The sequence below is a fragment of the Copadichromis virginalis genome, linkage group LG7 (assembly GCF_057382275.1).
Source record: "Copadichromis virginalis isolate Kocher_CV1m ecotype Utaka linkage group LG7, C_Virginalis_male_GT1.1, whole genome shotgun sequence".
Classification (NCBI taxonomy): domain Eukaryota; kingdom Metazoa; phylum Chordata; class Actinopteri; order Cichliformes; family Cichlidae; genus Copadichromis; species Copadichromis virginalis.
The window spans coordinates 40,351,611-40,379,486 of record NC_140624.1 but is presented as its reverse complement, the minus strand read 5'-3'; the positions used below and the strand labels follow the sequence as shown (position 1 = coordinate 40,379,486).

The following is a 27,876-nucleotide window of genomic DNA, read 5'->3' as shown; positions in this document are numbered from 1 at the left end:
CCTGTTCTCTAACTTGTGCAGTACAGTTATGTAGCTGTTCAATCTCAGAAAACCGCCCACATTTCAGGTCCTTAAGATAGATTTATATGAAATATTTGTACGACATGTTGCCTGCTTTACTGCGAGCAGCGGAAGACTGAATTGAGTTTATTTTTCAGCTAATCTCTTTTGTATTAAAGATAATCTTTTGCCGTTATTTGTACTTTTTGTCTTTATTCGAGCACTTCTCCTCCCACAACACCACAGTTTGTCCCAGTCCTTTGATTGACTCCAGCAGGGAAAAACAACTGAGTTTGCACTATGACAAATCCCCGGCGTGCCGAGTTGTGTAAATCATCTTTGTAAAAGTGAAAACGAAACGCACAACATCTGTTTTGATTTGTAAAACTGCATATAACGCAAATATGGTAACTCAATTTTGATTGTTGCTTTGATTTCTGAATATAGATTAGTGAAACTTTTAGTGCAGTCAGAAAAAAATGTTACATTTACCAAAAGAAAAGCTGTGTGGTTAAAAACAAATAGGATTGAGGATGATGGCGTGATGCGCCAATCAGTCTGAAACAGGGTAAATCTGGACTCCTCAGCCCACATGACCCTTTATCTTTGCTCAAGAGTTCTTTATGCTCCTGAGCAAATAGACAGTGAATCAGTTTGTGATACTCCTGCTAAAATATATCTCAGTTAATAGTGATGTTAATGAACTTTAATAAACTTTTCCCAGTTTTTTTGTTTTTAAAAGATTTTTTCCTGTCATCAGCTTCATTAAGTTTAGCAAAAAGTGTGAAATTAGACAAAAATAAAGACTGGTTTGATCTGCTGTCTGCTAGCTGAGCTTTAAAAACCTTTACAACCTAAAAGACAAGACAGTAATCCTCTCAGCGTGAGATCCAGGCTCATTAAAATAGTCCACTTCTCCTGTCCTGAACTGTGACCCACTTTGGTTGTGACCCTTTCGGTTTAAGAAACCAGGCTGCAGAATGTATTATTCAGTCTGCTGGGAATTAAACCTTGGGAACCTGGGAATTTTCTGCCAATTATCCAATCTGGGGAGAGATACGTGGACAGGTTGCTAGTCTATTGCAAGGCTAAGACAGAGAGCTCATTCATGCTCTCTGTCACAAGTCACAAGTCTTTACCCAAAGACTGGACCGAGAATAATCTTGATTTTTGAGTCAAAATATAACATAATTTTACAAAAGCCCATATGAGCCCATAATCTCATCAGGAGTCTTTACATTAGTCAAACAAACAGCCCATAGACTTGTATAGGACCAGAAGTATTTTTGTAACTGCAACTGTCGCCATCTGGTGGCCTTCAGATAAAATGCAGCTTTACGGCACTTTAGCTTGACTCTTCTCTTCTTAGCACTTACAGCCCAATCTCAAAATTACTTTTTATTGCTATGATTTTAGAAAGGGTCGTGGTTCTATCTAAGTTAACCTTTTCTGCTGCTGCTTCTAAGTTCAGGTCCTTTTCCACTTCTCTTGCCTACGGTGTGCCACAAGTTTCTATTTTGGGACCTTTATGGTTTCTGCTATCTGCTCTCTCTTCCACACATTTTAAGCACAATTCTTATCACTGCTATACAAATGACATTAAGTTGTATTTCTTTTTAAGATATTTATTAGCTACATATCTATTATACCTGCTTAGACTCCATTAAAAGTTGAAAAGCTTACAATTTTCTCCAACTTAATGAAGAAAAAAACTGAAGTCTTTGTGTCCCCAATGGATTTCTTCCACTTTTGCCAAATCTTCTGTCATGAGCCTTAGAGTAACTCCTGACTCATCCTCACTCGGGATGCTCATGTTAAAGATTTCTGGTTTGCTCTTGCTTTTATCACTAAGTTAACTTCCAGTGTGTCACACTCTGACATGTAAATTGTTATTCATGCTTTTATTTAATCACACCTCAGTTATTATAATTCATTGTTCACTTGTGTTCACAAAACGTCTTTGGAACGTCTGCAGGTTGTTCACAATGATTCTGCGAGGCTTCTGACTAAGTCTTATAAATACTCACATGTCACACTGTAGCTAACTGAGCCCCCAGCCTGATTTCTGTGGGCTCAGTGATCCCTTTTAAAAAGCAGTTACATTTTTTTATAAGATTGCTTTTGGCTAACTTGTATAAATAAGTTTTAGCGTTTCTGTTGTGAAGCACTTTGTGATATCTTTAAATGTTATGTTCACTTACTTTAGCACTGGCTTCATTTTTTCAGAAGATAGTCAGTGTTTTATATTGTCTATGATGGTGCCTTGAAGATTTCCATGAACTCTAGCGACTGTATCAGGACATCTTAAAAAAAATAAGGCCGCACAACTATAACTCAGTTATCCTGGTCAAAGAGGTTTTTTGTTGTTGGTGTTGTTGGTGTTTTTTAAGTCACCCCATTCCGAGTTGTTGTGAAGAAAATTATCAACAGAGGCCAAACTGGATTTGCAATGGAAACATGCTTTTTAATGATGTAAAGTCGGGCATTTAAACATGGGAGCCGTAAGTGGCGCCTAGAGGTACTGCAGTTTTCCCCACTTGCACATTGGTCTCATTTTTCGGCTCTTGAGGTTGCCCCATCTTCTGAAAGTACCTTCTCATTTCCCCCCTCCATCTCTGTCTCCATATGCTGCAACAACTCCCCCTTGTGTTCCCGACTGATACTTACACACACAGGTCTCCTGAATTTGAGGGGAGGATCCGAGGGTGGAGCTCCACCTCTCTGCGCTCTGCTCACAGACACAGGTATGGTTTTTTGTTTTTTTTTGTTTTTTTTTGGAGCCAAGTCTGTAATCCAAGGCCAGCAGCAGAGCATGAAGAGATTGTCCTGACGTTGTCAGTGTTGGGAGTGACATGGGCAGTAAAGATAATATGCTGCATAGTCATGCATCCAGATGTTTCGCTTAACCAAGATGCAAAATAGATTTTAGGAGCCTACATAACCATGGGGAGTGTTTTGGCTGATGTTTTTCTGCTGCTGCTGGTCTCCACCGGACACGTTTATGGAGGTAGGTTCCTGCAGAGGAAAAAAATACTCCTTGTCTTAAACTAGATGTAAAAGTTAAACCTGGCATTTGTTTCAATACATTATAGCAACGTGATACATTATAGCAACGTGAGAAAACTTTCACCTTTAGATGCATGTGAAAAGTAATTCTTAAGGGTTCTTGGCGTGTATTTTATACATTACTGCTGCGCTGAAATGATTTCCATCATTATAGAGACAAAAGAAGGTTTTGCTGGTGTTATTTAGGCCTGTTTATTTTTTTTACAACCTTTGATTTACTTCAAATGGATCTGGCAGTTGGTTGCTTATTATCTAATCCTGTCTAACATTGCAGACTGGTGACATATGGCATTATGATGGATTATATTTGGGGGAGAATGCTTGCCCTTATGAATTTGCGGCAACATGGTTAGTTGAGCTGATGCCAGGAATTTTACATTTTTGGTGGTGGTAATCCTCGCAAATACAGCTTTGATCTTAACTCTTAAGCTCTTCTCTGCAATGCATTTCTTTGTCCAAGAAAACAATATGTCATTTTCTCCACTACAGGTATCTGCCACTTAAATATAAACACTTAACAACATTTGGAAAGTTTTTGTATGCGTGCAAAACTTTCTAATGGTCACCAGCTTTGCCTCGGGCAGTTACACATGTCTCTGTACCACACCTGCTTGTCAGAGCACATAAGTGACTTGCATTCACATTGGAGATGTCTGCGAGTGTAGGAAGATTATTAATAATCCAATGTTCACTGCTATCATAGAGGCAGATTAGGGATGCATGGACAGACGTGGGTTATACTGACAGCGGGCTTATAGGCTTTATGCAGAGCAGCATGCTGGGCCAGTCTGCTGACTGAGTACTTCACACTGCAGCACCTATAGTCAATAAAAGCTTTCATAGCAAAGTTTTCCCACTCAGAGATAAGAAGGGATTTTAAGAAAAAAATATTAAGCCACTGTGACATATGTTACAGTGCAGACACATAAATGTAAATACTTTTTCTCATTCTAAAATTTTGTACCAACATTACAATTTCCCTACATTTACAAAATATACATGAAAAAAATAAATTCTGTGTTAAAGTTATTTACAGCAAGCATGCGCAAAAACACCTAAATGTTAGATGTGTAACCAAAAGCACAAAAATATGTTTAGAGACCAAATACACGTCTTAACAAAGTTAATAGACCACCACCCAGAGTAAGATTTATGCCTAAATTAACATTAGCATTAGCACTCACCAAAATCATTTTTGAATGTGTCTGTAACTGTTAGTCCACCAGTAAAATATAATTATTGTTTTTTTCAAACATTTTACAAAAAAGCTGAAAGAAATAGTGAAGAGCATTCTTATTATTTTTTCAAATTTAGATACCAAATTACAGTTTTTACTTGTATTGCTGTAACAGAAACAAATTCATTTTAGTGGTTGAATGTTGTGCTTGATCAATTTTTGACTTTTCTAAGAATTCCAGTGTGTCAGCTCAAATTTGCCTATAAAAAGTGAAATTAGTTTGTTATTTGCTTAATAAACACAAGTTATAAGTTTAAACAAAGTTTTGATAGATTTGTTGTTATGACAGGTAGTCTAATAGATTTGTTAATCTTAACTAATTAATAGTTAAGATTATACAGGCCTGGATTGTTAATATTTTTCCTGTGCGATGTGGAAACAAACAAACTTTAATTCACCTTTAAAATGCATTGATTTTTTTGCCACCCTTTTTTGTCATATAAATTGTCCCTTTATTTCCATTTTGTGGTCACTGCCTCTGCAGTGTTGTGCTGTCTGCTTTTACAGAGCTTTGAATCATTTTTAGTGTCACCAAACTGCAGCTGCATGCATCCAGACACATGGCTCTGACCTCTATCCATTGAACGTCACAGTTTGCACAAATGGACAGTCAGAGAGCGTGTCGCTGCTTTGTAGATCAAATCGATGATGCTAAAGACACTCGTACTTTTTTGGTGCTCATTTATAGTTAGTGGTAGATATGCTGGCCTCATTGATAGATAAAAGTATGCTGTAATTACATGCTTATAAAACCAGAGACGGGCAAGCATCCTCTGTATTTAATTATAAAGATCATTGGACTACAGGTGAATAAAAACAGAAGTAATGGAAATGCTTCTTGAATTTTTGTCAGCACTAATTCATGGCTCATGAATATCAAATACTTTATATATGATCTATATAAAATGCTGATGTTGTAATTGAAAGAGATCTGCCACCACAACTGTTTGGGTTTAAACTGTAAGAAACAAATGTTTAAAATTGTGGGTAAAATTACAAAATAGTGTATTGCATGGACTGTCTTGTAATTATAAAGCAGTTTTTGTCATTCACAGAAATAACTATTTAGAAATTATTAAAAAATAAGTAAATAAAAACCTCAAAAAACAAAAACCTCAAAAAACAAAAAAAAACAGGAATTTCTTTGGAAAATCTTTTTTTTTCCTTTTACTGTCATTTAATTTATCTATAATAACTTTGGTGTAGTATGAATGGCCACGGAGATGGTTTTTATCATTAGAAAATACTGTGATGCCTTTTAAAAAGATGAACTTCTGCTTTAACACTATGCTTTACTGTGTTTAGTGCAAATATAATCATGCTATCATGCTAAAATGTGAAAATCCTAGCATGTGCTCTGCTGTATAAGTACAGATTTACTAAGCCACAGTCATGCCTCACTTTGTCTTTTTGACATCTGTCATGCAATATAGTGCACATATTGCCTTGATTAAAACTCCTTCTAATGTATATTTTTCCCATAGTTTCCCATTGAAGTTAATGGTATGTATTTTGAACTAAAAGACCAATCTGCGTCATCTGGGTCAATGGTGGGGTCTAATGACGTCTAATGAACCCCTACAGAATGCATTAGTTGTCATTAATTGACTTCAGATAGCAGGTACAGAGTGCACATAGTGACAGATCAGTCAATGCAGGTTAATGGAAGAGTTTTTTCCTGGTAGAAGGTCTATAATCACCACCAGATCGCTATGAGGGCTTCCTGTATGGTAGCAAATGAAATTAAGCTTAATCCTGAAACATGGCTGTCAGAGCATCTTTGATTAACTACACGATGTTTTAGTGATTTCGTGACAGCTCAGGCTTCAATTTATATCTGTCTTTTTTGTTGTTGTTGTTGCACTGCTGCAGTTTCATTCTACGGAGATGGCTACATCTACCTGCGGACAGTTGAGACGTCCATACAGACGTTAATCCATGTTCGATTTCGAACCTCCAGTCAGTCAGGGCTGCTGCTTTTGGCAGCAGGACACACAGACTTCATGCTTCTGGAGCTGATCTCTGGGTACCTGCAGGTAGGAGGTTATAACACAGAAGAAACTAATCTTCTTTATCTCAAAGACACAAAAAATGTGAGACAAAGTGTATCACTGTGAGACAAGGTAAGATAAAGGCTATATCCATTTCAATAAAATGGCTACGGATTAGTGAAAACTGTCCAGGGGCCGACGTAAAAAAAGGGAAAAAAGGGTAAAAATTGTCCCTCGGGCCATTTTAGCTCATTAAATATGCTGGAATTTACTATCCAGAAGAAGACCAGCCAGAAGATTAAACCCAGAAATCTTGGCGTCAAATTGCTCAGCGAGTGGGGGGAAAAGTAACCCCCCCGGCACTGCTTTAATTCCAGACAAGTTCATACACGAGTGAGGTTAAGACAGAAAACCACAATAGCTTAATAAAAATACCAAGTACAAGTCACTGGTGCTGTTAGAGAGATCTCAGTTGCATTTCTATTTGTGGAAAAGCCTTCATTTTCTTCATTTTGTTTTTTATGTACACACATACAGTGGGGCAAAAAAGTATTTAGTCAGCCACCGATTGTGCAAGTTCCCCCACTTAAAATGATGACAGAGGTCAGTAATTTGCACCAGAGGTACACTTCAACTGTGAGAGACAGAATGTGAAAAAAAACCCCATGAATTCACATGGTAGGATTTGTAAAGAATTTATTCGTAAATTAGGGTGGAAAATAAGTATTTGGTCACCTCAAACATGGAAAATCTCTGGCTCTCACAGACCTGTAACGTCTTCTGTAAGACGCTTTTCTGTCCCCCACTCGTTACCTGTATGAATGGCACCTGTTTGAACTCATCATCTGTATAAAAGACACCTGTCCACAGCCTCAAACAGTCAGACTCCAAACTCCGCCATGGCCAAGACCAAAGAGCTTTCGAAGGACACCAGGAAAAGTATTGTAGACCTGCACCAGACTGGGAAGAGCGAATCTACAATAGGCAAACAGTTTGGTGTGAAAAAATCAACTGTGGGAGCAATCATCAGAAAATGGAAGACATACAAGACCACTGATAATCTCCCTCGATCTGGGGCTCCACACAAGATCTCATCCCGTGGGGTCAAAATGATCATGAGAACGGTGAGCAAAGATCCCAGAACCACACGGGGGGACCTGGTGAATGACCTGCAGAGAGCTGGGACCAAAGTAACAAAGGTCACCATCAGTAACACACTACAACGGCAGGGAATCAAATCCCGCAGTGCCAGACGTGTTCCGCTGCTGAAGCCAGTGCATGTCCAGGCCCGTCTGAAGTTTGCCAGAGAGCACATGGATGATACAGCAGAGGATTGGGAGAATGTCATGTGGTCAGATGAAACCAAAGTAGAACTTTTTGGTATAAACTCAACTCGTCGTGTTTGGAGGACGAAGAATACTGAGTTGCATCCCAAGAACACCATACCTACTGTGAAGCATGGGGGTGGAAACATCATGCTATGGGGCTGTTTTTCTGCCAAGGGGACAGGACGACTGATCCGTGTTAAGGACAGAATGAATGGGGCCATGTATCGTGAGATTTTGAGCCAAAACCTCCTTCCATCAGTGAGAACTTTGAAGATGAAACGAGGCTGGGTCTTCCAACATGACAATGATCCAAAACACACCGCCCGGGCAACAAAGGAGTGGCTCCGTAAGAAGCATTTGAAAGTCCTGGAGTGGCCTAGCCGGTCTCCAGACCTCAACCCCATAGAAAATCTGTGGCGGGAGTTGAAAGTCCGTGTTGCTTGGCGACAGCCCCAAAACATCACTGCTCTCGAGAAGATCTGCATGGAGGAATGGGGCAAAATACCAGCTACTGTGTGTGCAAACCTGGTAAAGACCTATAGTAAACGTTTGACCTCTGTTATTGCCAACAAAGGTTATGTTACATGCTCCACCTGGAGACTCTGTTGTCCTGCTGGGAGACTTCAATGCTCACGTGGGTAACGACAGCGAGACCTGGAGGGGCATGATTGGGAGGAACGGCCTCCCTGATCTGAACCCGAGCGGTGCTCTGTTATTGGACTTCTGTGCTAACCACAGTTTGGCCATAACGAACACCCTGTTCGAACATAAGAGTGTCCATAAGTGCACGTGGCACCAGGACGCTCTAGGCCGTAGGTCGATGATCGATTTTGTAATCGTATCAGCAGACCTGCGACCATATGTTCTGGACACTCGGGTAAAGAGAGGGGCTGAGCTGTCAACTGATCACCACCTGGTGGTGAGTTGGATCAGGTGGTGGGGGAGGACGCTGGACAGACCTGGTGCACCTAAACGCGTAGTGAGGGTGTGCTGGGAACGTCTAGCAGAGGCCCCAGTCCGCGAGATCTTCAACGCACACCTCCGGCAGAGCTTCAACAGCATTCCGAGGGAGACTGGGGACATTGAGTCCGAATGGACCATGTTCAGCGTCTCCATTGCCGAAGCTGCTGCATTGAGCTGCGGCCGCAAGGTGGTGGGTGCCTGCCGTGGTGGTAATCCCCGAACCAAATGGTGGACACCAGAGGTGAAGGGAGCCACCAGGCTGAAGAAGGAGTCCTATCGGGCTTGGTTAGCCTGTGGGACTCCGGAGGCAGCCGACAGGTATCGACAGGCCAAGCGGAATGCGGCTCGGGCAGTGGCTGAAGCAAAAACTCGGGTGTGGGAGGAGTTCGGAGAGGCCATGGAAAAAGACTTTCGGACTGCCTCGAAGAGATTCTGGCAAACCGTCAGACGTCTCAGGAGGGGAAAGCGGTGCTCTACCTGCACTGTGTATAGTGCTGGCGGAGCGCTGCTGACGTCGACTGAGAAAATTGTCAGGCGGTGGAAGGAATACTTCGAGGACCTCCTTAATCCCACTGACACGTCTTCCGAGGAGGAAGCAGAGTCTGGGGATGAGGGGAATGACCCGCCAATTTCCGGGGTCGAGGTCACTGAGGCAGTTAAACAACTCCTTGGTGGCAGAGCCCCTGGTGTTGATGAGGTCCGCCCCGAGTTCCTGAAGGCTCTGGACGTTGTAGGGCTGTCCTGGTTGACACGCCTCTGCAATGTTGCGTGGAGATCAGGGGCAGTACCTGTGGACTGGCAGACCGGGGTGGTGGTCCCCATCTTTAAGAAAGGGGACCGGAGGGTGTGTTCCAACTACAGGGGGATCACACTCCTCAGCCTCCCTGGGAAAGTCTATGCCAGGGTGCTGGAAAGGAGAGTTCGTCCGTTAGTCGAACCTCGGATACAGGAGGAACAATGCGGTTTTCGTCCTGGTCACGGAACACTGGACCAGCTCTTTATCCTCTCCAGGATACTTGAGGGTGCATGGGAGTTTGCCCAACCAGTCTACATGTGTTTTGTGGACTTGGAGAAGGCATTCGACCGTGTCCCTCGGGGTGTCCTCTGGGAGGTGTTGCGGGAATATGGGGTGTCTGGCCCATTGCTACGGGCCATTCGATCCCTATACAACCGTTGCAAGAGCTTGGTTCGCATTGCCGGCAATAAGTCGGACTCGTTCCCGGTGGGTGATGGGCTTCGCCAGGGCTGCCCTTTGTCTCCGGTTCTGTTCATAATTTTTATGGACAGGATTTCTAGGCGCAGCCAAGTGGCGGAGGGCTTTCGCTTTGGTGGCCTCAGAATCTCATCTCTGATTTTTGCAGATGATGTGGTTCTGTTGGCTTCATCGGGTGAAGGCCTCCAGCTCGCACTGGAACGGTTCGCAGCCGAGTGTGAAGCAGCGGGAATGAGGATCAGCACCTCCAAATCCGAGGCCATGGTTCTCAGCCGGAAAAGGGTGGAGTGCCCACTCCGGGTCGGGGATGAGTTCCTGTGAAGAGGGAGCTGAGTGTAAAAGCGAAGCTCTCAATTTACCGGTCGATCTACGTCCCTACCCTCACCTATGGCCACGAGCTGTGGGTAGTGACCGAAAGAACGAGATCGCGGATACAAGCGGCAGAAATGAGCTTCCTCCGAAGGGTGGCTGGCCTCTCCCTTAGAGATAGGGTGAGAAGTTCGGCCATCCGGGAGGGGCTCAGAGTAGAGCAGCTGCTGCTCCACATCGAAAGGAGCCAGCTGAGGTGGTTCGGGCATCTGACAAGGATGCTCCCTGGGCGCCTCCTGGGTGAGGTGTTCCAGGCATGTCCCACCGGGAGGAGGCCCCGGGGCAGACCCAGGACACGCTGGAGAAATTATATCTCTCGGCTGGCCTGGGAACGCCTTGGTATTCCCCCGGACAAGCTGGAGGAGGTGGCTGGGGAGAGGGAGGTCTGGGCCTCTTTGCTTAGGCTGCTGCCCCCGCGACCCGACCCCGGACAAAGCGGATGACGATGGATGGATGGATGGTTATGTTACAAAGTATTGAGTTGTATTTTTGTTATTGACCAAATACTTATTTTCCACCCTGATTCACGAATAAATTCTTTACAAATCCTACCATGTGGATTCATGGATTTTTTTTTCACATTCTGTCTCTCACAGTTGAAGTGTACCTCTGGTGCAAATTACTGACCTCTGTCATCATTTTAGGTGGGGGAACTTGCACAATCGGTGGCTGACTAAATACTTTTTTGCCCCACTGTATTTAACATGTGATGTGTGATATTTCGGCTTTCCTTGCAACTTTTTTGAGTTTATGAACTTTTTCCTTTTTCACCTTCCCCCTTAATCCTCAGGTGCGTCTTGATCTGGGCTCAGGTGAGCATTCGTTGCACTCAGAAAAGGGCATCCATCTCAGTGACCTGGCGTGGCACACTGTGGATCTCACCCACACCCGCCATAATATCACTATGACTGTGGACCAGAACTCCCACACCGGCCTACAAATACAGGGACCAGATCTGGAGCTCGGTGTGGAGGATGGACTCCTTGTTGGCGGGACAGCTGGATTAAAACATCTCTATCTTCACAACATCTCCTCTGGGTTTAGAGGTTGCATGGACGAAGTCGTCTTCAATCAACATGACTTACTGTCCAGTCTCAGGCCACATTCTGGGTACAAGACTGTCCATGAGGTATCTCTGGGCTGTAGTCCACAGTTTTCTGCAACAGAAGAAGATCCTGTCAGTTTTTTCAGCTCAGAAGCGTTCATGTCACTCCCACCGTGGGATGTGCTTCAAGAGGGAGTGTTTGAATGTGAACTACATCCTGCTGCAAAAGAAGAAGAAGACGGCATTGTCCTTTATAGCTCTGACAATCAAGGAGGGTTTGTTGCCATTGAGATCGTACGTGGTCATCTGGTAGCTTCGGTAGGAGGTGGAGAGGGGAGTAAAACTGAGCTGCATTCTTTAACAAATGTAAACAGCAACCACACCTGGTACACCATCCAGCTTCACTTGTTGCCTCACAGTGTTCAGCTGAAGGTAGGCAAAGAGCTGGTGAAGGCCAGTCTGAGCCCAGAGATTCAGGTCCTCCAGCTCACGGGGCCTCTCTTCGTAGGAGGGCTGGATGAAGCAGCTCGGGGACAAGCAAGGCGAGCTCGACTGATTTCTGTTCCATCTGGAGGAGAAGGAGGAGGCTCCTTTAAAGGCTGCCTCAGTGAAATCAGGGTGAACACTCAAAAAACAGGCCTACCTCATGCCACAGTCACCAAGGATGTCACTGTTGGCTGTAGGACAGGGCAGGCTCCACAGAGAGCAAGTCTCACCAGCCCAACAGATCTTCCTGGGGTTGATATCACAACTGCACAGACTAACGCGAAGAGGAGCCCTAACTTCCTGATGCTGAGGAAACTAGAAGTATCTGAGGGAGGCCGGGCACCTCTTGAACCAAAACACATAAAGGTAGTGCTGATCTGTCTTTTGAGTTTAGTGTTTTTTAAGTAATTGTGAAAATAAAAATAAGCAGCACCGATATATAATTCTCTTTGGACGCTTTGCCAGGTGAATTTGGACTTCCGTAAACTGGGCATTCATCCATCCCAGTTTATGTTCCGCGTTGAGGAACAGCCTGTTCATGGCCAGCTCCGGTTGGACCTGAGTCCAGACCCCGACAGGATTTTGGACGAGGGCCAGGAGAGGACCATCACGATAGGAATTGAGGAGAAGGACCGGACGTTCAGTATGCTGGACCTCTGGCAGGGCAGGGTGATGTACGTTCACAGCGGCTCAGAGGACCAGAGTGACTTCTTCACATTTTCAGTCTTCTCCAGCAATAAGAAGGAGCTTCCTGTGTTTCTCAAGGGCAACCGTCTGCACCAGTTCGAAATTAGCATCAGTGCTGTGAACGATGCCCCTGTGCTCAGCCTGCCAGAGGGAAACTATTTTACTCTACTCGAGAAGTCCAGACGACAGGTAGGTACAGCAAAATGTCTGAGTAATTATACGTGCAAAGATCAAAATTAATGCATTCACAATTCCCCCAGCTGACTACAGATGTGCTGAGAGCGCTAGACCCTGACAGCAGTCCTGAGGAGCTTGTTTTCAGCTCCCTGGGAAACCTCAACACTGAGGCTGGATACCTTGAGCATCAGGATTACCCTGGCAGGTTGGTGTTACGGCTTATAAAGCTTTAATGGGGCATTGTAAATCTTTTTAGATCCAGATACTGAGCTCTTTTGTGGAAGTGGCTGTTTGTGTATAATTAGTGTGGTCACTTTATACATCAGTATATTTTGCAGCATTACATAAACATTTAAGTCATTCCTAAACAGTTAATGTAATACTTTTGTGTTACCCCTTGCATTAAGGCTGAAAGCCTGCCCTTCAGTCACATCTTGCATTTGCACTCTCTCTTGTGTCTTGACAAATTTGACCAAACTGGCAAAACTAAAATTATATCAGTGCTGATTATTGAGAACATGTCTCCCAAATTTTGTTTTTCTGATGATGGGATTTTGTGTTAAAGAGTCCTTCCAAAAATTCCTGAGCCCAGATGTGGAGAGTATTTCTTCAAAGCTGGGCCAAGCCCCTCATCTGGTAAAGTGTTTGTTGGTAGGATTTTTTCACAGACATTGCACCAAGTGACAAAAACGAATTGAACCAATTTGTTTCATCCACTTGTCTTGGATGAAGTCATTTGAGTTAGTAAGCAGTATTATTCTAATTTTTTCCCGTAGTTTTCATCTTTCTACAACTTTTAACTAAAACATTTTTTGTTGTTTGTTTTGACCTCCAAGGTTTTCACCTTCTTATCTTCCAGGCCCATCAACTTGTTCTCCCTAAACGATCTAGAGGAGGGTAAGATCAGCTTTATCCACACAGGGGTCTCAACGTCTAGGCTGGCTCTTAGGGTTAGTGACGGGCAGAAGGTGAGTAAAATAGCAGCTTGTCTTTTTTTCTCATCTTATGTCTTATCCTCTCAGATGGTATTTTGCCTCTTCCCTCTCCCTTTGTCAGGTAAGCAACACAGTAGTTTTGAGGATAATAACCGTGCCACTCGAAGATAAACTGGTGAACAACACCGGACTGGAGGTGAACCAAGGCGAAGCTTCAGTCATCACCACCAATCACCTTGCAGTACAAGTTAATGTGGCTGACCCCACAGTAGAAATCTGGTATAATGTTACAGAGTTCCCACAATATGGCGAGCTCCAGAGGTTACACTCAAGCGGCGAATGGAAGCCAGCGACCTCTTTCTCCCAGAAACTTCTGGAAAAAGAACGGATTCGATACCTCAGCACCTACCGTGGCTTACAGATGCAGAATAACATCACAGACCACTTTAAATTTAAAGTCAGTATCGGTTCCCTGGCTAAACAAGAGGCTGTTTTCCCCATCGCGGTACGATGGATTCACTTCAAGATCACACGGAGTAAGATGGAGCTCAATGGCGTTCAGGCTGCTGTTCTCACTCCCGAGGACCTCCATGTGATTTCTAAGGGTGTTAAGCTCAGTGAGAGTGACCTCCATTTCAGGATGGTAACGGTACCCAAGAAAGGTCAGCTTCTCCTCAACAACAAGGCCCTACAAAGGAACTCAACCTTCAGCCAGAGGAACATCAGTGATGGTTTGGTAAGGTACGAGCTAATCAACCGGCAACATGACGACACGAGAGACACGTTCAGCTTCCAGGTGTTTTCAGCTCACTCCAACTCAACAACTTACGACTTCAGAATCAACATCAAAGCCGAGTCGACCACCGTCACTATGATAAGCAAAGGTCTCTCAGTCATGGAAGGAGGGAGTAAAGTAATCACCAGAGATATTCTGTTCACTCACACAGCGAGTAACCGGGAGGTCCTCTACAACATTATAGAGAGCCCCAGGCATGGGCACATAAGGCGGATCAACCTCTCCAACTCAACTTCAATTAACGACAACATTATGGCGTTCACGAATCAGGATATAACTGAGGAAAGGATCATGTACGTTCACGACGACAGCGAAACTAAGCAGGATTCTTTCACATTTCAGATAGTGGTTTACAAAGCTCACAAACACACGAACAAGAAAGAGGACGGAAATGGAGAACAGCACACCTTTAACATCTCAGTGCAGCTCGTCAATGATCAGAGGCCCCTCAGGGTTGTGGATAAAGTTTTCCACGTGGCACGGGAGGGCCAGAGATTGGTGACGCTGAGTGACCTGCGTTATCGTGATGATGACTCAGATTTCGAGGACAGCTGGTTGGTGTACACACGGAGGGGGATCCCCATGGGAGAGTTGGTGCTGGCCAGTGATCCTAGCCACAAGTTGTATGAGTTCACACAGCGAGACCTCGAACAGGTAAGAGCAATAATGGTATCTTTTATAGTTTGTATATTTTTTATAAAGCCTGCTAATGCTTTTTTTTTTTATCGTTGGTCATGATGGCCTCCTGCTTTTTCTCATCTCAGAAAAAGGTGCTGTTTGTCCACAAAGGAGTGAGTTTTGGGCGTTTTGTGCTTTTCGTATCTGATGGGAAGCATTATGTTTCAACGCTGTTGGAGGTGATTATTCTCTTTTTTGTTTTGTTTTTTTGGTTTAATAACAATGACAGGAAGGGTAATGTTGCAGTCACGCTGAGGAAACTTGGTTGCCCACAAAGTTATTACGAGCATGTGCAATGTGATCTTGTTGCCATTAAATCGTTGTGTTGAAGACAAGGACCAAGTCTGCGGTGACTGGCAGTCAGTTGCTGACTTCAACAGTGACAGGGATAAAACATCAATAACACTGAGTCAGTCTGCCAGCAGTTTATAATTGATTGGTGTTAAGGAATTTTTATTGTTTTAATTGATTATGCTTCAAATGTTATGTTATACATATTTCATCAGACACAGCTTTCTGTTGAAACAGGAAGCTGACCCTGTGACGCTGACAAGAGATCAGTACAGAAATACATATCCGCAGAAGTTGACTTGCATTATATTATTCTTAGAAATTGACCTGCAACACACATACTCTGTGACACACACACACACAGCTTGCATGCAGACAGACATCAGGACCTGTGTAACAGGAAATGTGATTATATTTGCATATTGACGATGTAACCTATAAAAATAAACGAATACTTCAGTTCGGTGTGATTTGCTCTGAGCTTTTCACCCGTGCAGCACGTTAACCTACACAAGTGTCTCATTGTTGTTTATTCACCTGACTGTTTGTTAACTGTAAATCTCTGACAATTGGTTTCAATTTGGCAATTGCACACAATCTATTTTCAAATCTGTTTCTGTTCGCAAGCACAGAAATCTACATTAAACAGAAATTATTTTTAACTGCAAAATTACAAAGGCACTTCCTCTGGGAAACCAGTTGCTTACTTGCAATCTGAACTATTGATTCGGGCAACTATTGATTTTTTCCGAGTCATGTGATTCACTGTGATTGAACCATTAGGCCCATGACTGGCACAAATATAAAAAAGCTGAGTAAACCAAGCAGTAGAAATCTGGCAAAGATTCAGATTAGGCACTCACTATAAATTCCTATGTGATGTGATTTATTTCATTTCTATTCATACCGTTTACTTGAGAAGACACTTTAGTGTGAAAATAATGAAGTTCATGTTAGCATGATTGGTCTTCTTTTTGCTGTGGGGTGCAGGTGATGGCGCAGGATCCTTACCTGCAGGTGGAGAACAACACAGGCATCATGGTCCAGCAGGGTGGGATCACGACCCTGACCTCTGCTAACCTCAGTGTCTTCAGCAACCTTGACATCAGAGACCCACACGAAGTGACGTTTGAGGTCTTCATCCCACCTAAACATGGCGTGATCTGCTTTATTGACAGAGAGAGTGGGATTATAACAGACGCAGATGCAATTTCAATATTCACCCAGCGAGACTTGATAGCAGGGCGCCTGGTATATCGCCATGATGGCAGTCACAAGTTGTCGGATAGCTTTAATGTGACAGCAAGAGCTAGAGAACGGAGCACAGAGAGGCAGGTGGAAAGAGGGAAGAGGGAGGTACATCTAGACATTGGAGTTTCGGTAAAGATTTACCTGGAGAGTCATCAGAGGCCACCAACAGTCAGAAACAACCGGCCAGTGGTGGTGGAAGAGGGACAGAATATCTCTATAAGCAGGGACAACTTAGAGGTAAGCAAAACCAAGATCCTCACATATGCAGGTAAATTCTCTGATTATAAAATATGTTTAGTTTCATATTCAGCATCACTTTTGTGATTTTCTTTTTTTAACCAGGTGGTCCATGAAGACAGTCAGCCCTCAGAGATAGTTTTTACTGTGCACAGTCTTCCCACAGTTGGCATCATTCAGAGGTTGTCCACTGACAACAAGCATCAACGCATGAATGGAGGACAGCACTATAAAGTAGGTACCTCCGTAAGAGGCATTTAAATGGAAACTGTCTGATAAAGTAGGCTAGGAGATCTCAAAAAGCAACATCATGGCACAATCTAAAGGAGCTCAAGTACAGCTGAGAAACTGACAACTGTTAGTCTGGAAAGGGTTACAAATGCCCTTGTCTATTCCCTTGTCTCATTTCCTGTCACTTAGTGTTTGGTAAATGGACTGATTCTTATATAGTGCTTTTCTACTCTCCCGCAGTACTCAAAGCGCTCTATATAACATGCCACATTCACCCAATCACACCCATTCTCCCATGCTCTGACTCTAAACGGAGTGCTTTTTCTAACAACATTCACACACATTTACACTCTGATGGACGCATCGGAGAGCAACTTGGGGTTAGTATCTTGCCCAAGGATACTTGGCATGCAGACTGGGGGAGCCAGGGATCGAACCAACCTTCTAATCAGCAGGTGATTTGTGATATTTCGGCCTCACAATGAGGCTGCAGTCAAGGGGTCTGTTCACTCTCTCCCTCCATGCAGGGTATCAAAAAGCAGTCAACACCCACATTCACCCAGGAGGACTTGAACCAGGGCTTGGTCATCTATCAACAGCAGACCACAGGAAGCACCAATGATTCTGTTCTGTTGGAAGCAACCAATGGGGTGACAAAGGTTGGACCTATCAGGCTGGAGATTGATATCATCCCAATCCTGCTTCCTCTGCAGGTAAAAAGGTCAAACGGAGGTCAACTTACCAAACCAGAAAGCAGTCAGTCACTACTTTCTTCTACACATTTTTTGTTTAGGTGTCCGACTTGACTCTAGATGAGGGGTCTTCTATGCCGCTGACCTCTGACATCATTAAAGTCGCCAGCCATCACTTCTCTGGGATGAACTTCCTGTATCAGGTCATCAATCCACCACGACATGGACATTTGGAGCACAGCCGCATTCCAGGGATGCCTATCACAGCTTTCACACACACTGAGGTTTGACCGAACCCACTCAAAAACCAAGTTTGATTACACACGTAGCTCTTAAAGACTGAAAGACTCCATGTGTTCATCTCAGAGGCATCAAAAAGCAGGAAAAGACCCTTTTTTACTAGAAGGGCAATCAACACAACCATGTGTTACAACTTTGAAAACATTTAATAGGCTCTTTTTTTTTTAAATAATTTCTCAAAAATGGAGTAAACTAGGACACAGGAACAGTTGGTCATTTAATGGGTTCATCTCATGGGTGACATGGTGCTGCAGTGGTTGGCACCATTGCCTGACAGCATGAACATCCTGGGTTTGTCCACTAGCCAGTGAGACCTTTATGTTTGTCTGAGTCCTCTCATACTCTCTCACAGTCCGAAGACATGCATATAGGGTTAACTGGTGATTTTACATTGGCTGTAGGTGTGAGTGGTTATCCTGCGTCTCTTGCCCTATGGTCGCATTGATTGGCTCTATTCCAACCATGACGTTGTATTGGATAAGTGGAAAAAAATAGATGTTTTCTTCTTATACCCATGTTCTACCTGTTCACAAAACTTGTATAATCCTCATCGCTGATACTCAGGTCAAACATCCCTGATCAGGTCATGTATATTGCAAATAAAATCTAACATGAAATATACAAAAGATACACTTTCCGTTGACCTGCTGACCTTGAGCACAATCACCCTACAACAATACCTGGCAGATTTTTCCTTAAATTAAATGTAGCGCTCATCTTTGTGATAAAATGCTTCATACTATGATGTGAGCTATCATTTCATTGGATTCGTTTGTTCCATTTTCCACACAACATCTGTTTTTAGGTGGAACGGGAGTACATTTCCTACATCCACGACGGCAGTGACACCCTGAGAGACAACTTCACCATTGTGGCAAACCAGACAGAAACCAGAAAACACAGCCTGCCGTGCGCCGTTCACATCAACATCACACCTGTCAATGATGAGACCCCAGTGATTACAACCAACCACGGACTGAAGGTTGGAAATGCCCACACACTGATAAGAAGAGTCAACACAATTGTTATTTTCAGCTAAAATTATTTCAAAGACACACTTAAATCAAAAAGTCATGAAAGAGCTTTTTTATTAGTGCATATTAAAACAAACAAAATGTATCTATGTAACTATATATCTATATCTCTTTATAGTCATGCTGAGCCAAGCTGACTTGTCGTGCTTCCTTTCTGCTCTTCAGGTGTGGGTGGGTTCTGTTACAGAGATAACCACAGGCGATCTCAGTGCGGAGGACACTGACACTCCACCTGAGGGGCTGGAGTTCATAGTGACACCACCCAGTAATGGCCACTTGGCTTTGAAGAGCGCCCCCTCCAGACACATTCTGAACTTCACTCAAAGTCACATAGAAAGCAAGCAGCTGGTGTTTGTGCACAATGGTAAGCATGTGTTTCTGTTTTCTAAAAAGACCTTTGATTCAGCAGAGGAGTAGACCACATGTTTCTGTCTGTCTGCAGGGGCGCCGTCGGGTGGCTTTCATTTCCAAGTGAATGACGGCCTCAACTTTGCTCCTCGTCAGATCTTTAGCACAACTGCTCATTCTCTGATCCTCACCCTGCAGAGAAACCACCCGATGGAAGTCTACCCAGGTATACCTGCTCTTCCAGCTTCAATAAATCAGTAAATGACTAGATAAATAAATAAAGTGACTGATGGTTTTGAAGTCACATCTTGACCTGAAGTTAAAAAGACCCTCTGAATGGCCTCTGTACTCCACAGTCACCACATCTCAATCCAGCAGAACACCTCTGAGATGTGGTGGAACGGGACTTTCAGAAAAAAATCTCTAAGAAATGTTTCTAGCACTGTGGTGAATCTGTGTCACAAAGAATCAAGGCCGCTCTGAAGGCACAACAGTGACACGCTGATGTAATACACTGCAATGCTGCTGGGTGGCCTCGCTACTCTAAACCACAGTGCCTTATGTTCACACCAAAACCTATAAAGCACATGCGTACAGTGACACCTACTCATATGTACAGCATTTATTCTTATATATAACCACACACAACTATTTTACTTGCTTTGATGAGAAAAATTACAACATTTTGCAGTCAAGTAAAAAACAGTTTATAAAAAACGTGTTGAGAAAATTGGTGTTGAAACTGGGAATATAGATTTACTGTTAAAGGCTAAACGGTTACAGTGCTTCTAGCACATCAGTTAAAACTGCAAGAACTTGATCTAATGTGGCACTATTGGGGGGAAAAGAGAATTTGTGGCTCAAGAAAAAGTAAAACATCTCCTCCTGATCTCTCTTTTGGTTATGCTGCTATTTTAAGAACAATATGAACTACTTAGCTACAACTTTTCCGCTGACAATCAATGGACAGTCAAAGGAACGAATGAGCACAGTTAGACATTCGAGTATGAAATTTTTGTTTGATATATTTGTTTTACAATGTTATGTTCGATCTCAGGTGACAAATATATTTGAACCTTGGCTGCATTTGGCACTTTGACTCAGTGACAGGATGTCTGTAGACTAAACACGCCCTACAAAGGTGTGGGGTGGGCTTGGCGTGGGTTATTGTGTGGGCTCATGCCACAACACACATGACATCTGGCCCATATTAGGTGTAGACTACTCCTGAGTGAAATGTACAGCAAAGCAGCAGATGTTGGTCACGTTAAGGCCAAACACTCTGGCATTGTTGACGCATGGCGTCACCTGCTACTAATACATTAAACTCGGTAGATTCACTCCTTAGCATTACTTTTTTTGTTTATCCTGAAGGCTCTGTGACACCAATCTCAGACAAGGAGCTTCAGGCGGTTACTAACATTGCTGACGGCAACATCAGGAGGAACCAGTCCGTGGTCTTTGCAGTGACCTCTCCTCCTAAACTCGGCCGCCTGGTCCGACGTATGCCGGACAACTCCACAAGAAATGTTTCCACCTTTACACAGAGCATGGTAGGGATGTGTGTGTCTCCATGTGTCAGTGTTCGCTTTTTCTAAGAGGACTGACTTCTGAAAGAAATTCTCTTTTCCCTCCTCATTTATTTGGCTCTCTTAGTTGGATGATGGCGTTATCCTGTATGATCAGAACAAGCCAGAGTCAGTGGGATGGTCAGCTGCAGACACTTTTTCTTTCACGGCGTCTTTGCCTCCTGCTTCTCTTCCTCCACACACCTTCACCATCTTGATCTCCTACCAAGCCAATGAACATCATGACAGCTCTCAGCACAAGACCAGACTAATAAACAATGCAGGTACTATCTATGTTTCAAACTAATAAATATCATGTGGCAAGAAGAATATAATATAAGGGTGACTACATTTATGTCTGTATTTATCACTCAGGTGCTGTGGTGGCTGAAGGAGGCAGGGTGACAATAGACAGGTCCAAGCTTGATGCCTCTAATCTCCTGGGAAAAATCCCAGAGTCCCATCGGAAAGACCACCACATCATGTATCGTGTGATTTCTTTGCCTCGCTATGGGATTTTGTCTATTCGAGGACACAATCTCACCAGGTACATAGCTGCTCTTATTTGTCATGAAATGAACTGAAAAACAAAATTAAAATCAAAGGAATGTAATACCATATACAGTGCAAAAGTAAATATATATATATTCAATAAAAGATATATATCATTATACAGCTGGGATTAGTTTACATATACTATATCATGGCCATAAAAATTTTAATTTGAAATCATTTTGGATTTTCTCTAATCCACATGGGGTCAAATGTATACTCTTAAACATGAACATACACCCCTGTATTGGGTTAAATGTCCTTTATACCTCAGCCAGATGCTTCTGGTAGCCATCAGCAAGCTTCTGGTATAATTCTGACTGAATATCTGACCACTCCTCTTGGTAGAGTTGGTAAAGTTCATTCAAATTCCTTGGTTTCCACAAATTTTAATCGGGTTGAGGTCGGGGCTTTGAGAAGGTCATTCCAGAACCTTAATGTTAGCCTGCTTTATCAATTTTAAAACCAGTTTTGAGGTGTTTGGGATCCTGTATTTGTGTATTTGTCGTGTTAGAACCACCCAATCACGTCCAGGTTTTAGCTCCCTAGCTATTGATTTGAGGTGAACTTGAATACTTTGTAGGTGTTCCTCCTTCATCATGCCATCCTCTTTGTCCAATTATATCATTGCCACTGGCAGTGTGACGCTACTGCTACCATGCTTGATAGTTGGCACCATAATCATAGGTTTCAAAGCCCAGCCTTTACTCTTCCACACATAGCTCTTGGACAAATAGCTCAGTCTTTGTCTCATTTAACCATAAAACCTTTTACCAGAAGCCATTTGGCATGTCCATGTGAACAGATGCAAATGTTAGTTGAACTTGAAGGTGTTGATTTTTGAGCAGGGGCTTCTTTCTTGCTCTACACCTTCTTAGTCCAAACTGTCTCATTGTGGGCAGCGACGTCGGCATTCAGCAGTTTCCATTCATGTCAGGCTTGAGTCTTGGTGGTTCCTGAACATTTTAACCAATTACCTCTCATTTGAGGGTGACAGTTTGGGTATTCATCCAGACCTTGGCAAAGTAGTGACACATCCAAAGAACTTATACTTACATACAGTTGTTTGAACTGATCATCTTGAACTTTGAAGTTTTTTAGAAATGGCTGCAAGATAAGATAAGATAGATCTTTATTGTCACTCTTACCAGAACAATGAAACACAGTTTGGCGTCTCTCCATTGGCAGCTTGTAGGTGGGTTTCTTTGTTGTTGTTTCTTTGGGGGTTTTTTTTGCAAGTGACCTTCCCAACTTGTGTAAAGCTACAGTTCTTCTACTTAGAACTTCATTGAGTTCCTTGGATTTTTCCATTGTCACAGAGTCCAGTGACTGCTGCCTAACAAATCCTTTTTATGCTGGCAAAGAGAAATTACAATTTATAGTGAATCATGATCACTTAGGAGAAGTCAATAGGCCTCGGCCTTGTCAAGTTAAAAGACAATGCAGAACATTCAGCGCCACTTATTATTCTCTTCTTGTGTTGATTTATATATATAAATACATGCATCCATGTAAATATGAACAAAAGTATCAAATATGGCTTTTGGGTTATCGTCTTTTCTCAGGAACCAACCAGATTTTTCACAAGTCACCCTGAACAAGTTTGGCATCACATACTTCCACGATGACTCTGAGACCACAAGTGACAGCTTCACTTTTCGGGCCTGGGTGGCGCCTTTGGATCTCCCCTCTTCTTCCTCCTCATCATCCTTGTCGGCTTTTTCCTCTGACTCCTCCTCTTCTTCCAGCTCCTTTTCCTCTCTGTACTCTGCGTCATCATCTCCCTTTTCATCACTAGACACAGTTTCTCATCATCACGTTAAAGACACCACAGGAGTGACAGAGATGTTCAACATCACAGTAACACCAGTCAATGACCAGCCACCACTGATCAGAAGTAGGGCTCCCAGTATGAAGGTGGTAGTGGGGGAGAGAGTCGTACTTGGACCCAGCAGTCTTCAGGTGAGTAAGTGCAAAAAGGACAAGTATAAATTTAGGTAGAGCTGCAATTTATTTTTACATCTACAAAACTTTTACATCATTTCTTAATCCTTCACTTTTTCCATGTCGAGGTGGAGGACCATGATACTCCTCCAGAGGAGCTGCACTACCTCGTGATAAGTAAGCCCAACAATGGCTACCTGACGCTGGGGGAAAGACCGGAGCCGGTGACCTCATTCACCCAGTACGACGTCAACCACGGCCGGCTGCATTTTATACAGCAGGTGAAGAAGGTTTACTGCAGCAGTGAAGCCTAAACATGTGTCAGTGTTATGTATTTAGAAAAAAAAATAGCGTCAGACTTACATTGTTGTAATTGTGATTGTGCAGAGATTTAAAAAGTGCTGGACATGGTTAATGCTCAATATGCCTTATTTTTGGCTAAGTGGTGCCATTATTCTGTGGTAACAAAGCAGTGAATAAAGTTCATGTTTATGTTTTTTCCACTACTAATTCCTGCATTGTGTCTTTTGTTCTTCCTTTCAATGTTTCCTCCCTTAGGGCGACCCCTCAACAGGAGTTTTCTACTTCAACGTAACAGACGGCCATCACCGTCCACTCTACAAGCTGTTTAGTTTGGAGGTTATTAAGCCCTCGGTGTCCATTGTGAACAACACTGGCCTGTCGTTGATTCAAGGCCGGACCGCGGTGGTCCTGACAACCAATCAGCTTGCAGCTCAAACCAATGGTCAGAGCCGGGCCACTGTCTCCTACACTGTCACCACACCCCCTCGCCACGGACGCATCGCTATTAACGACCAGGAGGTCACCACATTCCGCCACGAGGACCTCCAGTTTGGACGCGTCGTCTATCACATGACTGATCTCAGCGAGTCCGAGGACACCTTTCAAATGTCAGTGTCAGCCTCGTCACCTGGCATTAATTATGGAAATGTAACAGCAACGGTGAAAGTGACCGTGCGGCCTCTGATCTACCTGAGAGAGCCAGTTCGAGTCCCCAGTGGTATCGCTGTGAAACTGGGAAAAGCCATGATTGATGCCTCAGAGCTGGCGAGAATCAGCCGAGCCAACCCGGTCTTTGAGGTTCTCTCTCCACCAAAACATGGAAAACTAGTCAAGGTAAAGCCATTTGTTGTAATGAGTCGGGGTTAGACGGTCCCTTTCTCCAACTGCAATGTCATAAAACTACAGTATGTCGCGTGTCTGACTGGTTTGCTGTTGACTTTCTCCTCTGCTATGTGTTTTCGTGTGTGTGTTTGTGTAGATAACATATGATCCTAACAGAGCGTCAGAGGTCCTGAAGTCATTCACATTCAGAGATGTGGTGCAAGGCCGAGTTGCCATCGAGGAGAATCTTAGTGACAGCGACAACCAGCTCCACAATAATGAATCCACGCTCACAACAGCTCAAGTCCACGCTCCCGCCACGCCTCTTAATGACTCTTTCAGCTTCCTGGTGAGGTCTGGAAACGTCCAGCCAGCAAAGGGCGAGCTTCACTTCACCATCTTACCTCATCACCAGATGCGCCACGGTCCTGGTGGTTTCAATAAAATAGACAAGATAGGTCGCGAACACACAACAGCCCGTCTACCAGCACACAACAGGACAACTGCCGGAAGAGCAGGACGGGAAGGTGGACGAGGAGGCTCTACAGCACACGGTGAGGTCACTGTGGGTTTGCACCCCCACATTTTGTCACACCACAACAGGACACACCACAAGTTGAGGCCTCATAACCGACTGGGGAACCACACACGGAATGGGAGTCCTGGAGGGAGGTCAAAGAGCAGCGTAGAGGGAGCAGGAGGAGGTCACAGCCATGCCCCCCAGCCCCACACTCCCTCCATCCCAGAGAAACACGGTCCGGAGAACCCTCCCGACACCCAGCTGATTCATGTCGAGGTTCTGCCTCGTCCTGCGTCGGACCCCCTCCTCATTATCCTTCCGCTGCTAGCTTGTTTGCTTCTCATTATAATACTCATAGTTTTGATCCTGGTGTTCCGCCATCGCAAGGAAAAACAAGCTCGGCTTCGACTTGTCCAGGCACTCGCTGCAGTGCCGGTTCCCAATGAGGACAGCCCGTATCTGGGCAGGCCAGAGCGGAGTGTGGCTATGCCCTCAGTTATGGTCACCCCACTCGGCTCTGCAAGCTGCCCAACTTCTCCCAGGGTGCCCACAAGTCCCCGGAGGAGTCTGGCCCCTGGAATGACCTTCTGGGGGCCATTTGAGGCTGATTTAGCTGGTGGTGATAGGAATATTAGAGGCTGTAACAGTAATGAAAGAGATAATAAAACTTCTAGCAATCCACTTCCACGTACTACAGGATTCAGGACCTCTGTGAGATCTAGGTCCCCGACTCCAACTCTAAAAGAGGGCCAGTACTGGGTTTGAGGGTAGTAATGCTGAAAAAACTGTGCCTTAGAGGTGTGTTTGTAGTGTGTGTGTGTGTATATATAAGATATGTGTCTGCTTTCCAGGGAACACCAATGGTCACCTAAGGCACATCCAACATGTTCTTTTTGGAAAGACGACAGTAAAATGTGCAATGGCCATCACATTTAAGTTACGTTGCTAATAAATATGACTTTGTTCCATTAATACTGTCTTGAAATACCCATAATCCGCGAGGTGTTACCCACTTTTAGCATTTGTTTCTAAGATGTGAAATACTCTTCTGAGTAAAGACAGAGGAAATTATTGCTTAAAAAGCTCTTCTTCCTTTTTTCTTTTTCTTTTCTTTTAAAGATTTCCTAGTTATAAGCAATGAACACAAACTGCCCTGGGTCCTTCTCAAGAAAATTACATCTTATTTTCCTTAAAGCAAAGAGTTGTTGCAATAATACATTTTATACTGAAGGAGGAAGTGAAACGTGGCCCGGGGTTCATTTCATTTAATGTGAACCACATTAACAGCAGCTATATTTTGAGTTAGCACACATATAACTGGTAATGGAAGTCACTCACCCACAGCTATTGCACGCTGTACAGATGTCAGGTGTTGCTTTTTTAAAACATATTACGTCAGCCAGTAGATCATCATGTTTGTACATACGACTAAATGTACTGTAAGCTATAACACTCATCCCACATGTACAGACACAGGCATTATTCCCTGTCCTGTACTTTCCTGTGTCCTTTTTCTTACTACTCCTGCTATGTAACTGCTTCTATGATCAATAATGATGCATTGTAAGATGTACTTGTCAATTCTGACCCCTTGTATGGCTGCATCTGTTTGCCACGCACTGTGACAGTTTTTTTAATAAAAAAATATTTCTTAAATACCCATGCTGTTTGTGCAAATCTAAACATGTTACGCTATTTTTTAGTGGCATTTCTTTTTCCTTTTATTTCCTTGTTAATGGCCAACACCAAGCATCTATGACAATAAAGTTGCCCATTTTAATACCAGAGTATTTAAACGAATGAAACCCCAACAGACAACTGACTGACTTTATTAGGTACACAGATTCAACTGCTCGTTAATGCAAATATCTAATCAGTCAATTACAGTTCGGCAAATCACTGCATTTAGTTATGTAGACATGGTCAAGACAACATGCTGGAGTTCCAACAGAGCATCAGCAGATGTCGCAAAAAAGAGGTAATATCCAGCAGGCATCTCTGTGGGGGAAAAATACTGTTTATGCCAGTCAGCTTTGAGCAGAAGGCAATAGTAAGAACCATTCGTTATAACCAAGGAATGCAGATAAGCATTTCTGAAGAGCAGATGGGCAGCAGCAGCAGAAGACCACACTGGGTGCCACTCCCATCAGTTACAAACAGGAAGCTGAGGTGACAATTCACAGAGGCTCACCAAAATTGGACAACAGAAGATATTACCTGGTTCTGATGAGTTCCTGCTACAAAGGAGTATTAGTGCCGCATTTTGAGAATAAAGTTGAAGTTTTTTTCTTAATGTGGCCTTAATACTCTGTCACACCCGGCTGTGACGTTCAGATGGCAGAGCCAGGATTCGTTGTACACAACATGAATGAGTGCAGAAAACTTGTTTCTCTACATGTATATCTGTGGCCAGGCATGCACGTGACAAGCGTTAACACCATAACATACACCAAAAATTCTGAATGCATTGCACTGTAGAATTCCACGTAGATTCTTAATCTGGTCACATGCATAACATCTGGGGTGAGTCAAATTTTTTGTATTACCGCTCCACAACCCTCATCTCTGACCTTTAAAACTCAATGAATCAGGCAGCGTTTAGAGAGCAGTACCCCAGAAAGGTCTTGTTTTTTTTGTTTGTTTCTTTTGCAGGTAAGTCTGAACGCATTCTGAACAAAGCACAATTTCAAAGTAAAATCAAGACTGAGTGGAGGGGAGAAAGAGGACAGTCTAAATAATGAAGGGCCTGCAGTTGGAGTAACCTGATCTGCAGTCTTTGAACTCTGGTGTCAGATAGCAAGGAGTGAAGTGG

The 27,876-nt window shown here is 43.5% G+C and overlaps 1 protein-coding gene across 2 annotated transcripts; it reads left to right on the top strand.

Annotated features, from left to right (window-relative positions):
* Window positions 1-2,943: 2,943 nt before the first annotated feature.
* On the top strand, window positions 2,944-26,686 carry LOC146705624 (chondroitin sulfate proteoglycan 4-like). 2 transcript variants are annotated; one of them, XM_085465216.1, is made up of 22 exons: window positions 2,944-3,007; window positions 6,176-6,339; window positions 10,958-12,064; window positions 12,164-12,574; window positions 12,646-12,767; window positions 13,422-13,530; window positions 13,619-14,947; window positions 15,058-15,150; window positions 16,253-16,750; window positions 16,856-16,984; window positions 17,521-17,694; window positions 17,775-17,957; window positions 18,779-18,955; window positions 19,173-19,371; window positions 19,450-19,581; window positions 20,730-20,908; window positions 21,012-21,207; window positions 21,299-21,470; window positions 23,041-23,437; window positions 23,548-23,700; window positions 23,978-24,556; window positions 24,702-26,686. In XM_085465216.1, exons 1-22 carry the CDS (start codon window positions 2,944-2,946, stop codon window positions 25,827-25,829), a joined length of 7,695 nt encoding a protein of 2,564 aa, XP_085321342.1. In that variant the 3' UTR covers window positions 25,830-26,686. The 2 variants fall into 2 exon arrangements, with proteins under 2 accessions (XP_085321342.1, XP_085321341.1); XM_085465215.1 differs by having other exon boundaries at window positions 17,509-17,694.
* Window positions 26,687-27,876: the final 1,190 nt, after the last annotated feature.